We start from the raw sequence: 11,534 nt of genomic DNA, 5'->3' as shown, positions 1-11,534 counted from the left end.
GCCCCGCCCCGCCCCGCCCCGCCCCCGGCGCTCGTCGCTGACACCGCCCACCTCCTTTCCGGCCGTCGCAAAAGTGGTGTAAAAGCGTCGCTGGGGCGCGGGGAGGCGGAGGTAAAGGTGGGGGTTTTGGGGCGGTGGGCGAGGGGTTGGTTCTGTGTTTTGCTTCCCGGGTGGGATGGGGTTCCTGAGGGAGTGGGGTGCCTCTGTGGGTGAGGGGGGAGGTCCCCGAGGTCAGGCCCGGGCCTCTGCTACGGGCTGGCCCCGGGGTCCCCCCGCCCGGCCCGGGTGCGGCTGGGCCCTGCCCGCCCCGGGGGCTGCCTCTGGTGGGCTGGGGCGAAGCGGTTGGCTGGGCCGAGAGGTGCCCTTGGTCTCCCTCCTCTCCTCTGGGTGTTTACCGGTGAGTGGCCAGGCCCAGGTGAAAGTCCCGTGTTGGCTGGGCAGTGTGGGGTTGTTTGTTTTGGAGGACGAGGTGGTCTTTGGTTGTTTTCTCGCCTTGGGTGGGGAAGCCCTTCAGGCAGAGAGGAAAAGTCTATAATTTTCTACATTAGAACTAATTTTCCTGGTCATTTAGATCAATACCCACAGGGGGGACTTCCTAGGTGAATAAGTCTGATTTCTGGATAAATGAATGCGTGTAAGTCTGCCTGCTTCTGAACTTACCAAGTTCCTCAATAAACCAGGCCCTGTTTGCTTACTTTCTCCTCTCCTCCTACTGACAAGGCTTTGAGGCTGGCTTTTCACTGTCAGAAATTGCCTTAATTAAGCTGTAGAGAGTGGAAATGACAGCACATGTGCTTATGCCAGTATTGATCTTTGATTTACGTAGTTTATTTTCTATACCTGGTATGTGTGTTGCTGATGGCTTCAGAGATAGTTGTCATCTTCCCCTCTCCAGCTTCCTTCTGCTAAGCTTTACAACTAGGGTTGTGGTATTTTGTTTTTTGTTTGTTGTTTTTTTTTTTTTTTGTCTGCTTGGCTCTTGTAGATAAATAGCAAACTTTTCTTTTTAGTCTCCTTTCTCTACTGCTTTTCCTTTAGTTTGTGAAGAGAGTTACGTGTTTCTGGTCACCTGCCTTCAGGGGAGGTGGAATGTTGCAAGGGTCCTTGTTTGCGCTCGAAATGCTGTTCCTGACCCTGTGTTTTCTTTTCACAGCTGCTTCATACGGGTCTCTGTCTTTGACCAGCTAAAACTCTCTAGCTCCTGCATGTTTATTGCCTCTATTAAAAGTTGAATAGACAATTAGCTTTCACCAGAGCTGAGTTAAATTTTGAGAAGAAAGTCACAGCAAAACTGAAATAAGGAACAGCGATCTGAAAAAAATGCTTATAATTGCCTTTAGGTGGTTGTTCAGTTTACCAAAGAGGGAAAGCTTCTTCAAACCAGTTAAACCAAACCCACCATAAATACAGAGAAATCCTTACTGTCATCAGTCGATAAGCTAAAGTGGCGTATGTCTGTTGGGTACAGCTAGCTCTCCTGGGAGGGAGGTGTGAGGGGACTGACTGTGCTTTAGTCTGTAACATAAGTCTGGTGTGGTGTAAGTTTCTGCTGCTGCTGAAATTTAGGCTGGTGGCTGTGGGGTATTTGCTTCAGTAAGCAGCAGGGGAATTGAACAAGTGCAACTTATCATTTGTAACTGCATTGAGAACATTCCTGTCTTTCCCTCAGCAATTATTCGAGTATCTTTTCTAAGGGAGACCTCTTATAAAATCTTCTTGGTTTGCTGATGGCAAATGAAACGCTTCTTAGAGCAGCACCTGGAAACTTTTGGTATCTTAAAATCTCATTTGTGCTCTTCGCCTTTGATATGTTGCAGGATCTTATGATTCTCCGTAACAGCTGCTACCTGCCAAATAAAAACTCTGAGGCCACCCAATCCATGAGCGGGCATCGAAACATAAAGAGGCGATGTGGGGAGTCGCACCTGGAATCCCCCGCAGGCTGCGGTCATGGTCCCGCTGCTGGATGCGTGTTAAGCAAACTAGTTCAGTTGCCTACACCTCCCTTGTCAAAGCACCAGCTGAAACGGTTAGAAGAACACAAATATCAGAGCGCTGGACGATCCCTGCTTGAACCCCTAATGCAAGGTTACTGGGAATGGTTAGTTGGAAGAGTTCCAGCCTGGATTGCTCCGAATTTGATCACCATCATTGGACTGTTAATAAATATATTTACAACTCTGCTATTAGTATATTACTGCCCAACAGCTACTGAACAGGTAAGTTATGGACCTCTGACAATTTTTGTTCATAATTACTGCCATCTAGTAGCAGTTGGCACCATTTTCTGGTGGGTTCTTGTCTTTGGAGAGCTGTTTCTTGTTGACCAGCCTACAGTTTTCATGCATTTAAGCTATCCTCTATAAGCGTTTGTAATGTGCGTGCCTCTGTGTGAGTGCTTGCATGCAAAAAGGGCTCATACGGATTTTGTGGTTACATGCTGCTTGCTGAGTGAAACAGCAGTTCCTCGGGCCAGCGTGCACCGAATGAAACAGGGTCTGGTACCAAAATAGCTGTTCCGGTCGCAGCTGTGAAGGACCTGCTGTGTAGAAAGCTGCAGCCCCCTGGGGCTTGAGTGCATGTGCAGACAACTAAGAAAGGGATTTGCAGCAGGCTTGCTTGCATGGCATGCGGAGTTTTTACCTGTTTACTTTCTCTGCTTGTGACTGGGTTAGTCACCTTCAGCTTTCTGATCTAGAGTTACCACACAACAAGAAGCACAAGGTGACTCGATTGGCAGCGAGCTCAGTCTGCCTGTGAACACAGCTAGAGTTGCAACACAGCGAGGAACTCGAGCTCAGACAAGGGACTGAGCTCCAGAGTGGTGCAGCTTGGGAGATCAAGGCTGGCCGCTTCCTCTGTGGCTGGTGTGACTAAACCCAGCTTACTAGAATAAAGGAATGCCTTTCTTCATCCTGCGTGGGCCCTGGCAGTTTGTGTTACCAGGCAGCTCAGATCAGGACCTTGGGTACAGTGTGTGATCAGCTTTGGGAACACAAAGTTGTCTTCTTGAGCAGCATGCTGCCTGAGTAGTCTGTGCTGTGAGGAGGCTGGATAAAAGTCAGTGGTTTTATCTGTTCTAAATGCACTAAAAGCTCCTGACCTGCCCTCAGGAGAACTGTTTTAACTGCCTGTAACTCCTGATTCTAGGGGTACAAAAGTCTTGACAAGGCATTTCAAGTTACTGGTTTCAAAGACTTTTCTCTCTCACTAGAGTTACCAAGAGGTTTTTAAGGCATTTGAAGACCTTAATTTTTGTGCAGTGGAAAAGTTTTGTCACTTAAATATTAAATCTTGAAAGCTTCTCATATCTGTATGCACTGAAAAATGGAATTATTTAGTACAGAAAATGTATTACATAATAGATAGCTGGAGAATGTCTCATGAGTTGAAGCTTTTAAAATATCTGAATTCCTTCATAACCAAGTTTCCAGCTGAGGATGGGAAAATGCTTCGTAGTCAAGCGGCGTACAGCTTGTTTCCAACCAGACTCTTAAAAAACCTGCTTAGGTTGGCACATTCAACACTCTGTGTCCCTGTTCCACATATGACATAGTAAGGGGATGTTTGCCTCTTCTAGAAATCTGTTGAAATAGATAGTTTCACAATAACTTGTGGAATTTGGCAGGTATAAGATAAAAATCGAATATTAAGTTTGAGCAGTGAATACTTAGAGCAGCTCCTTCCTTTTTCAGACTGGCACTGTTGTGTGGTCTGGTTTTAATGTGCTGCTTACACCCACAGCAGTATTATATGGGGGCTGAGACTCTGAAATCCAATTTGTTAGACAGACTACAGCCTGTCTCTGTTTCAGCAACCAGACAGTTAGTATAGGCCAATGAACCAGAGCACAATTTTAAATTTAGAGTACAGTTGTATTTTGGTTGATAATTAAACTTCTAAAGTGTGCGCTAAGCTACACCGAGAGCATCAGAAATTCAGAGTGTTAGCTGTAGTCTAATGTATTAAAGTGCTGTTTAGTGTTTAACAGTTTAAGAGTTACTTTGTACTAAGTAAATGAGATTGTCTTTTCATTTTAGTAGGAAAAATATCTTTCTGCTGAGGTAGCTTTCAGCCTGGTCTGCTTTGCCATATGGCACTGCAGCCCTGCATGCTGGCATGCCAGGGAGGATGCCACCTTGGTGGTGGAGCAGTGAGCTTGTGCTTTTTAAGTGTCAAGTAGCAAATGGGGCTTTGAAATTCCAGAAACGGATTTTTTTTTTTTTGGAAAGCACTATTGCTTTCAGATGTAAATTATCTCTTCCTTGTAGCTCAGTCCTAGTTCTGCTTTTTTCAAAAGCAACTTCTCTTCCTGTTGATGAAAGGTGTAGCCAAGGGGATATAGCTATCACAGCCTCACTGGTAGCCAAAAAGAAAATAAGATACAAATAATTATATGGCCTGCTTAGATGTAGGGAACCCAGCTAGCAAAGTGCTGAGCAATGGAATGATACCTGAGTTTTTTATTTATTTTTTTTTAAAAAGGGAAAAAATATTTGGATAAGAGAGGGAGCTGTCCAATCTTATGCAGATACAAATAAAATCTAAGTGGAAACATTTACACTGATAATGAAAGTAGTGTTTAAGAAAGAAGAGCCAGCAGCCTGATTTTTTTTTTTTTTTATATTGTTTTATTTTTAAAACTTGTAGAGGAAACTTGCATGACCCTGAAGCTAACTTAAACGTTGCCTGCAAAATCTATACACAAGCAATAGAAATGGTATCATGGGATGGAATTCTGTGGCATCAAAACCTTGTCTAGATGTGGTCCTCAGCTTTGGGTGACACACTTCCCCCTTCTCTTGCTGGTTTGTATAGATATGCTGCTAAAAGCAAAGCAGGGTGCCAGCTTTTGAGGCAGAATGAGCTGGTTTAGTAAAATGCAGTAGCAGGAACAATGCAAGCTGTAGAAAGAAATATATTTAATCTGATGTGCTACAAATGAGTCATGTCTGTGTAGACCAAAAGAAGCTGGACTCCAGAGCTTTATGAGAGGCAAGTCAGCTTGATTAAGCTACTTAGCTGTATTTGGACTTTATTGGCGTGGTCTGTAAAACAGAGCTGCTCATAAATGCTTACACTTTTATAAAAGTGTGTCAAATGTGAAGATTGCAAAATATTCAAGAATATCTGCTTTATGGATGTGTAAATTGAGGCAGACTAATGGCAGCCCTTTGGCTTTTGTGGTCATAATGGTTTATGCTTCAAATACTGAAAAAAGCTGGAATTGTAGTCTTGGGTCTGGCAGGATTTAGTATTGTTTGTATCTCTGTAGAAATAAAAATTGCTGTACAGGATGTGAATATTAAGGGTTATTAACATAGATTTGGCGAAGCTGCTGTTAGTAATAGAAAAAGCAATTGGTGGTGGAGGTGCTGTACTGCAGAGCACTGGTGCTTTACAGATCTCATGAAATGTAATAGCTGAACTTGAACTATAAAAGTTTGAGCACTGTGCAGTGACATAGTTCTCAAATGCCACTGCAGCCTGGTAATACCCTGTACTTGGCAGTGTTTTAGTACGTGACACCTCACTGAGGTCTTGTGAAGATGAGCTCAGTGTTTGTGACACGGTTGCCTGTTTTGGGGGCTAAGAAAGTTTTTGAGTTTCTAAATCACTTGGGTGACTTGAACGTACCCCTACTGGAAATAGAAGCAAGACAAGAACTTAATTGCACACCACTTTGAAAATGGTGCAAAATTTTTTTCAGATGTACAAAGCAGCTTCCTGCTTTAGAAAATGTGCTGTATCTATTAATCTAAGCTCGTAATTTTTGTCACTGTTTTATTTACATGTCACATGTGTCGCGGTTTAGGCCTGGTTGGCAGCCAACCACAGTGCAGCAGCTCTCTCTCCTTTCCCCTCTGGCAATGAGAAGGGACAGAGAGCCAGGCTTGGGGTTCGAGATAGGACTGGGATGGGGAAAAATTTCCCCTTTATGATCATGAGCAAGAGGCAGACTTGTTAGGGGAAGAAAAAATACCCATACATTTATTACAGACACTAACAACACTGTAACAGAGTAGGACAGTGAGAAGCATTGCCACATCTTGAGAACACCTTCCCCCCACCCCTCCCTTCTTCCCGGGCTCAGCTCTGCTCCTGATATCTCTACCTCCTCCCCCAGTGGTGCAGGGGCAGGGAATGGGGGGTGCAGTCAGCGCTGCCGGTCCTGCCATCTTCATGTTCAGTGAGGGGAGTGTCCGGAACTTGTCCCTCCTGCTCCATTGTGGTCCCCCTCTCACAGGAGACAGTCCTCCACAAACTTTCTCTGACTTGAATTCCTCCCATGGGGCGCAGCGTTCCCCACACTGCTCCGTCATGGGTCACTAACTTCCTCCGACTGGATTCTCTCCCAGGGATGCAGCCCTTCCCGAGCTGCTCCGGTGTGGGACACCCCTGCATGCTGCAATCCTCCCAGCGCTGAATTACAGCAGCGGGGCTGCCTTTTCCCATGAGACCCCGGCCTTCTTCGGGCACAGAACCTTGATCAGGCAAGCAGAAGCCACAGGCCATAAATCAGTGTCTGCTCCACCGTAGATCTCCATGGGTGGCAGGGGGGGCTGCCCTGCCGTCTCCCCACAGGATACAGGGGGTCTCTGCTCCGGCACACCTCCCCCCTCCTTTCTTCCTCCGTTCCTCCACTGACCTTGGTGTTCACTGCAGCTGCAGCAACTCCTCCTCACAAGTCCGACTGCCCGTCACCACGTCCCTTCTTAAATACGTTATCGCAGAGGCGCAGCCGATTGGCTCAATTTCCCAAACAGAAGTGGAGCTGACTTGGAGCTGGGGGAGCTTCGAGAAGCTTCTCACAGGGGGCTGCCCTTATAGCCCCCTCCCCTGCCACCAAAAAAACTCCACCATTCACTCAACCCAGGACACATGTCATAACCCCTTCTGCCTGGCCTTGCAAGGACCAGCTACTCAAAGGGCCATGCATATGATGCAGAAGTGTGTGCAGGTGAAAAAACTATCGTATGAGAATGTAAGATAGGTCAACTTCAGACTTCCTTTTTTTAAGGTTTAAAAAAATATTTTACTCTCATTGACTTTCTTTCGTAGGCACCTCCCTGGGCATACATTGCGTGTGCGTGTGGCCTTTTCATCTACCAGTCTCTGGATGCAATAGATGGAAAACAAGCAAGGAGGACAAATAGCAGTACTCCATTAGGAGAACTTTTTGATCATGGCTGTGATTCACTTTCCACAGGTACTGTAATTTTTAATTGAAGTATGAGGATTAAATGACTGTTTCAGGGATCAGATCTGAAATATAGAAAAATTCTTCTTTACTGAAGAAGAGGACAACTGATATTGCTGAATGTATAGCTTTTCAGTCACCCTTCTTTCCATAGACAGTAGTCTTGATCAACTAAATGTTGTATCTTGTATTAGGCTGAAAAAAATTAAGCATGCGACTAATGCAGTCTGAGCCAGCAGCCTGCTCTGTATGCTTTATCAGAGTCTTGGTTCTAAATAATTTTCTGCAAGAAGTTGTCAAAATGCTGTTCTATATTTTAGATTGAATCTTATCTATATAAAGTGATTGCAAGACAGGTATGAAGCCTAAACAATGGCGTGGTAGAAGTCTGAGTTGAGATTAGAATCAGCAAGATCTGGATGTAGGCAGAGTTCATTGAGCCAGTCCGAAGTTTAACCCCAAAGTTAAACTGCAAAAGAATGATCTGATGCTTCTGATTAATTAAATTCTAAAGCTCTTATGCTTTCATTTTAATGATTGCTTTATCAAAGTTGTGTATTTAAAGGGTAGAGGGGGAAAGCATAGATACCTTATGAATCTTGAATTTTCTCAGTGGCATAAGAAAATCTCGGAAAACGGGGAAAAATAGCCCAACAAATCTTGGATACTCGAGAAGACTCCAAAACTCTGGCCACAGACTGCAATTGTGTAAATCATTCAAGCCCCTTGATATCTAATCCCATTAAATTCAACAAAGATGTAGGAGGCTAAGAAACCCTCGATATTGAGGATTTCTGATAACTGATATATGTTTAAATATATATTTTACAGTCTGTAATTTTTAAAATGGAAGTGTTAACCTCTTATGTCTGTGAAATAAAACACATCAGGATACCTTCACACTGTCTCTCCTTCTCTGGGTCCTTTTGTTAGATTGGTAAGGATCTTTACATACATAAACACTTTTATCTTTTTACTATGTGACTGATTTTCTTCTGCAGTATTTGTGGTTTTGGGAACTTGTGTTGCTGTGCAGCTGGGAACGAACCCTGACTGGATGTTCTTTTGTTGTTTTGCTGGAACATTCATGTTTTACTGCGCGCATTGGCAGACGTATGTTTCTGGAACATTGCGCTTTGGCATGTAAGTACCTTGGCTGGAAATAAAACTGAAAGTTAGGCTGCTTTCCTGTCTAGTTGCATTTTATGTGATTGTAGTTCAGATCCTTAGAGCAGTAGTAAATTATTTATATTCATATATACACGCTTAGTGCTTGTGGTAGCTATTACCTATTGGATCTGCAATTAATACTGAAAGTTACTTAGCTTGCTTTAGGAGTGGTAAAATATCCTTTTGTCATATTAGTTAATAAGGAGCTTCTGATATAATTTAAACCTAAATAAATAAGGGTAACTACCTGGTGTTTCATCCCCAAGAATAGAATGCTTTTGTCAGGTGGTGGCAATCAGGCTCTAGTACTCAATTAATTACCTATCTCTTGATTTTGCTTGACTTGGGATGGTGTATAGTTAATCTTCACTGTTAACCATAACTCCTAAAATATAGTGTGTTAATTGACATTGTATCTGCAAGTCAAGTTCTGAATCCCTTTTAGTCAGTATAGACCATGGTTCTGTCAATAATGGGACCAAAATTTCAATGCTAGGAAAGTCAACAGTGTAAGTCCTGTTTACTGCAGGGTGCGGGTGAGTGTAGAAACAGTACAGAAGGATGCAGTGAGCCGTGGGATTCACTAGCCTTAATGTGGAAATGCATGTTTGTTTTAACTTTCCATTCATAGATCTTGCAATCTACTGAATATATTTCAAGTAAATATACTGCAGAATGATTTTGCTGCTGGAAACCTCTGAAATTTGTCCTTAGTTTATATAGGATTTTGAAACAATGCTACAACATGTACCATTTATTTACTGTGTACTGTTACTGATCTGTAGATACCCAGATACTGCTAAAACATTACAATTATGGACCTCTTGTCCATAACAGCTCTTATTGACAGAATACTAATGCAGATTCTCTTGAGAAATTTCTGTGTTTCTGCTCAGAAATGTAAGATGACAGAGCAGTTTTCAATGTTTATTGGAGGAAAAAAAAAGAAAAAATCTAGACCCCTATTCTAATCCTGACTACACCAAAGCACACAGAATAGTTTCAGTTAATTCTCTGGTACTTAAATCCTTAAAGAAAAGCATCTGGCTCAAATGCTGTACTGAAAGTACAATACTGAATGCTTTTAGTTCCCTTTGAAATTAACGGGGCCCTGTTAATGAAAATTTTCCTATTATTGATCAAAGAACCCCCAAAACCCCAACCTTGGCATGTGCTTGACTTTACAGGTGCAAGTATCAAAACCACCTCATTTGCCTCTGCCTCAAACAAATGTGTACATTACTCCTATTACTCCTATGGTGTTCACTAACTTTTGCTTTTGTGAGGAGTCTTTATATTTTGGAGACAGCATTTTGTAGCAGACACTATTGTTCTGCATGGCCTTATATTATGAGAGTTTGATGATCCATCAATATGTAGCCAATTTAGAGAAGGCAATAAGCACACAAATATATGTGTATCATTATTTTAGATAAGACAGCACTGTGTAGTAAACACATTTGTTTCTTCATCTGCCCTGTGTCATAAGGTTAATAGACTGCCATAAGCTGACATTCATTTCTATGGCAAAACCTCTGAGAATATTTATCCAGTTAACTGATTCTCACTGTGTGTTACTATTTTTTTCTGAAGCTTTCATTTCTCCAATCATAAAACTGAAAAACAGTTTATATTTTATCTACCCTTTCAGATTCACCGGAGCACACAGGTTTAGGTATTCTTACTCCTCAATAAGTGGAATCAGAGACAGCTGTTGAAAGGAGCCAAAAAGGTCCTAGTGCAGAGTAACTTCTTCCTGTCTGCGTATCCTAAGTAGTAACTTTATGTCAAAAATACGGAGGGGGCTGTGAACAGTAGTGATGTTTCAGGAAATGTGACAGCATTTCTAACTTGTCTTCTATTCCATTGAATCAGGAAAGAGCACACAGTTGGTTATCACTTATTGTATTCCTCTGAGATTGTCCAAGAAATTGTATTTCGTTAGAGATCAACTTAATAAGCAAATTGCAACTTGCTGAAAAAGTCCATTGTCTTAAAAAAAAGACAAATTAGCGTGTCAGATTAAGTATATGCTTGCAGAACAGAATGTCTGATTCATATATGCTGTCACTGTACCAGCCTTGAAGCTGTGCAGAGTGCCTTTTGTGTCAGACTATCTGCTGGGCAGGAGTGTTCACCCTGAGGGAGGAGGAAATGGGATCATTTCTGCTAAATTCATATGGAGTACTGGAGGTGGAGTAGGAAAACTGTCAGTTTAATTGTGCCCAATTACTGAATACATCAACTGTGCTGATTCTTTTTCTTCCTCCTGACAACAGCAGGGAGCTGCCCTGTACTACTCCAAAGACTGTAGAATACTCAGCTGAGATGATAAGATCCCAGCGATCTGTCTCCATCTTTAAATGATCATATAATTTTATTAGATCTTGGCAGCTGATGCAGACTTTTCAAAAAGCAACTTGAGTTGGTTAAATAGCTCACAAAAATAGCTAGAGGTCAGTATTGCTTAAAAATTCCCCATGAGGAAGCAGGAAGTGTCTCAAAGCAAGTTGGGCTGACTACAGTAAAAGTCACTGTAGTAAAATCAACAGTGCAAAGGCAGCAGGGAACAGTGTAGGCAGTTGTATGCAAACGTTTTGTTTAAGAACAAACACCTGACCTGGGAGTGGGCTTGTGAAAGAGCAGGAATATACCGCACATTTGAAGAAACAGAAAGGTAATTCTGAATTGCAGGAAGCAGTCCAAATACTTTCTTCTCCTGTTCTGTTTTTCAGCACAGTTACTGGTTTAGCTGGATTGTGGAATTGCTGTGCTGCAGTGCAGAATGAACATTATTTCAGGGTTAATCTTATATGAGTGCAGCTGTGCCCTAACTGAGGCATCTCTGGTTTGGAAAAAGTGCCTTTTTCTTCTGCACATCACAAAAATCAAACTGGCAAGTACCAATGGACTTCCACACATCCATATGAAGCAGATCCAGGATTTTAGGAACACGCTACAGAAACCAGAAGCATTAGTGAAAATGGTGCACAAACCCTGAAAGGAATTTGCCTGCCCAGTTGTGATTACTAGCTCTGGTTCTTCCAGACCCAAACTTACTCCACTTGGATTCAGTACTGCACTTGCTCACTGTTGTGGTTTCAGGAAGTATATTAGGAGATGTCTGTGTTTATGCAGGTTCAGTGCTGTATTCAGCCTTACA

General features: G+C 42.7%; 1 protein-coding gene across 4 annotated transcripts in view; it reads left to right on the top strand.

Moving 5' to 3' along the window:
- CEPT1 (choline/ethanolamine phosphotransferase 1) overlaps nucleotides 1-11,534 on the top strand; it is a 74,340-nt gene that overhangs the window by 42,008 nt on the left and 20,798 nt on the right. For 3 of the 4 annotated variants that reach the window (XM_033001957.2, XM_033001956.2, XM_033001954.2), the window contains 3 exons: nucleotides 1,818-2,219; nucleotides 7,063-7,210; nucleotides 8,203-8,344. In XM_033001957.2, the coding sequence (XP_032857848.1) occupies nucleotides 1,824-2,219; nucleotides 7,063-7,210; nucleotides 8,203-8,344 (686 nt within the window). In that variant the 5' untranslated portion in view covers nucleotides 1,818-1,823. Of the gene's footprint in view, nucleotides 1-31; nucleotides 112-1,817; nucleotides 2,220-7,062; nucleotides 7,211-8,202; nucleotides 8,345-11,534 lie in introns of those variants that run through there. The other variant, XM_042800062.1, reaches the window with a different exon arrangement.

Source organism: Tyto alba, unplaced genomic scaffold (genome assembly GCF_018691265.1).
Source record: "Tyto alba isolate M040663 unplaced genomic scaffold, T.alba_DEE_v4.0 Super-Scaffold_30, whole genome shotgun sequence".
Lineage (NCBI taxonomy): Eukaryota > Metazoa > Chordata > Aves > Strigiformes > Tytonidae > Tyto > Tyto alba.
Note: the sequence above shows the minus strand (reverse complement) of the source record. Positions and strands in the feature narration are given on the sequence as shown.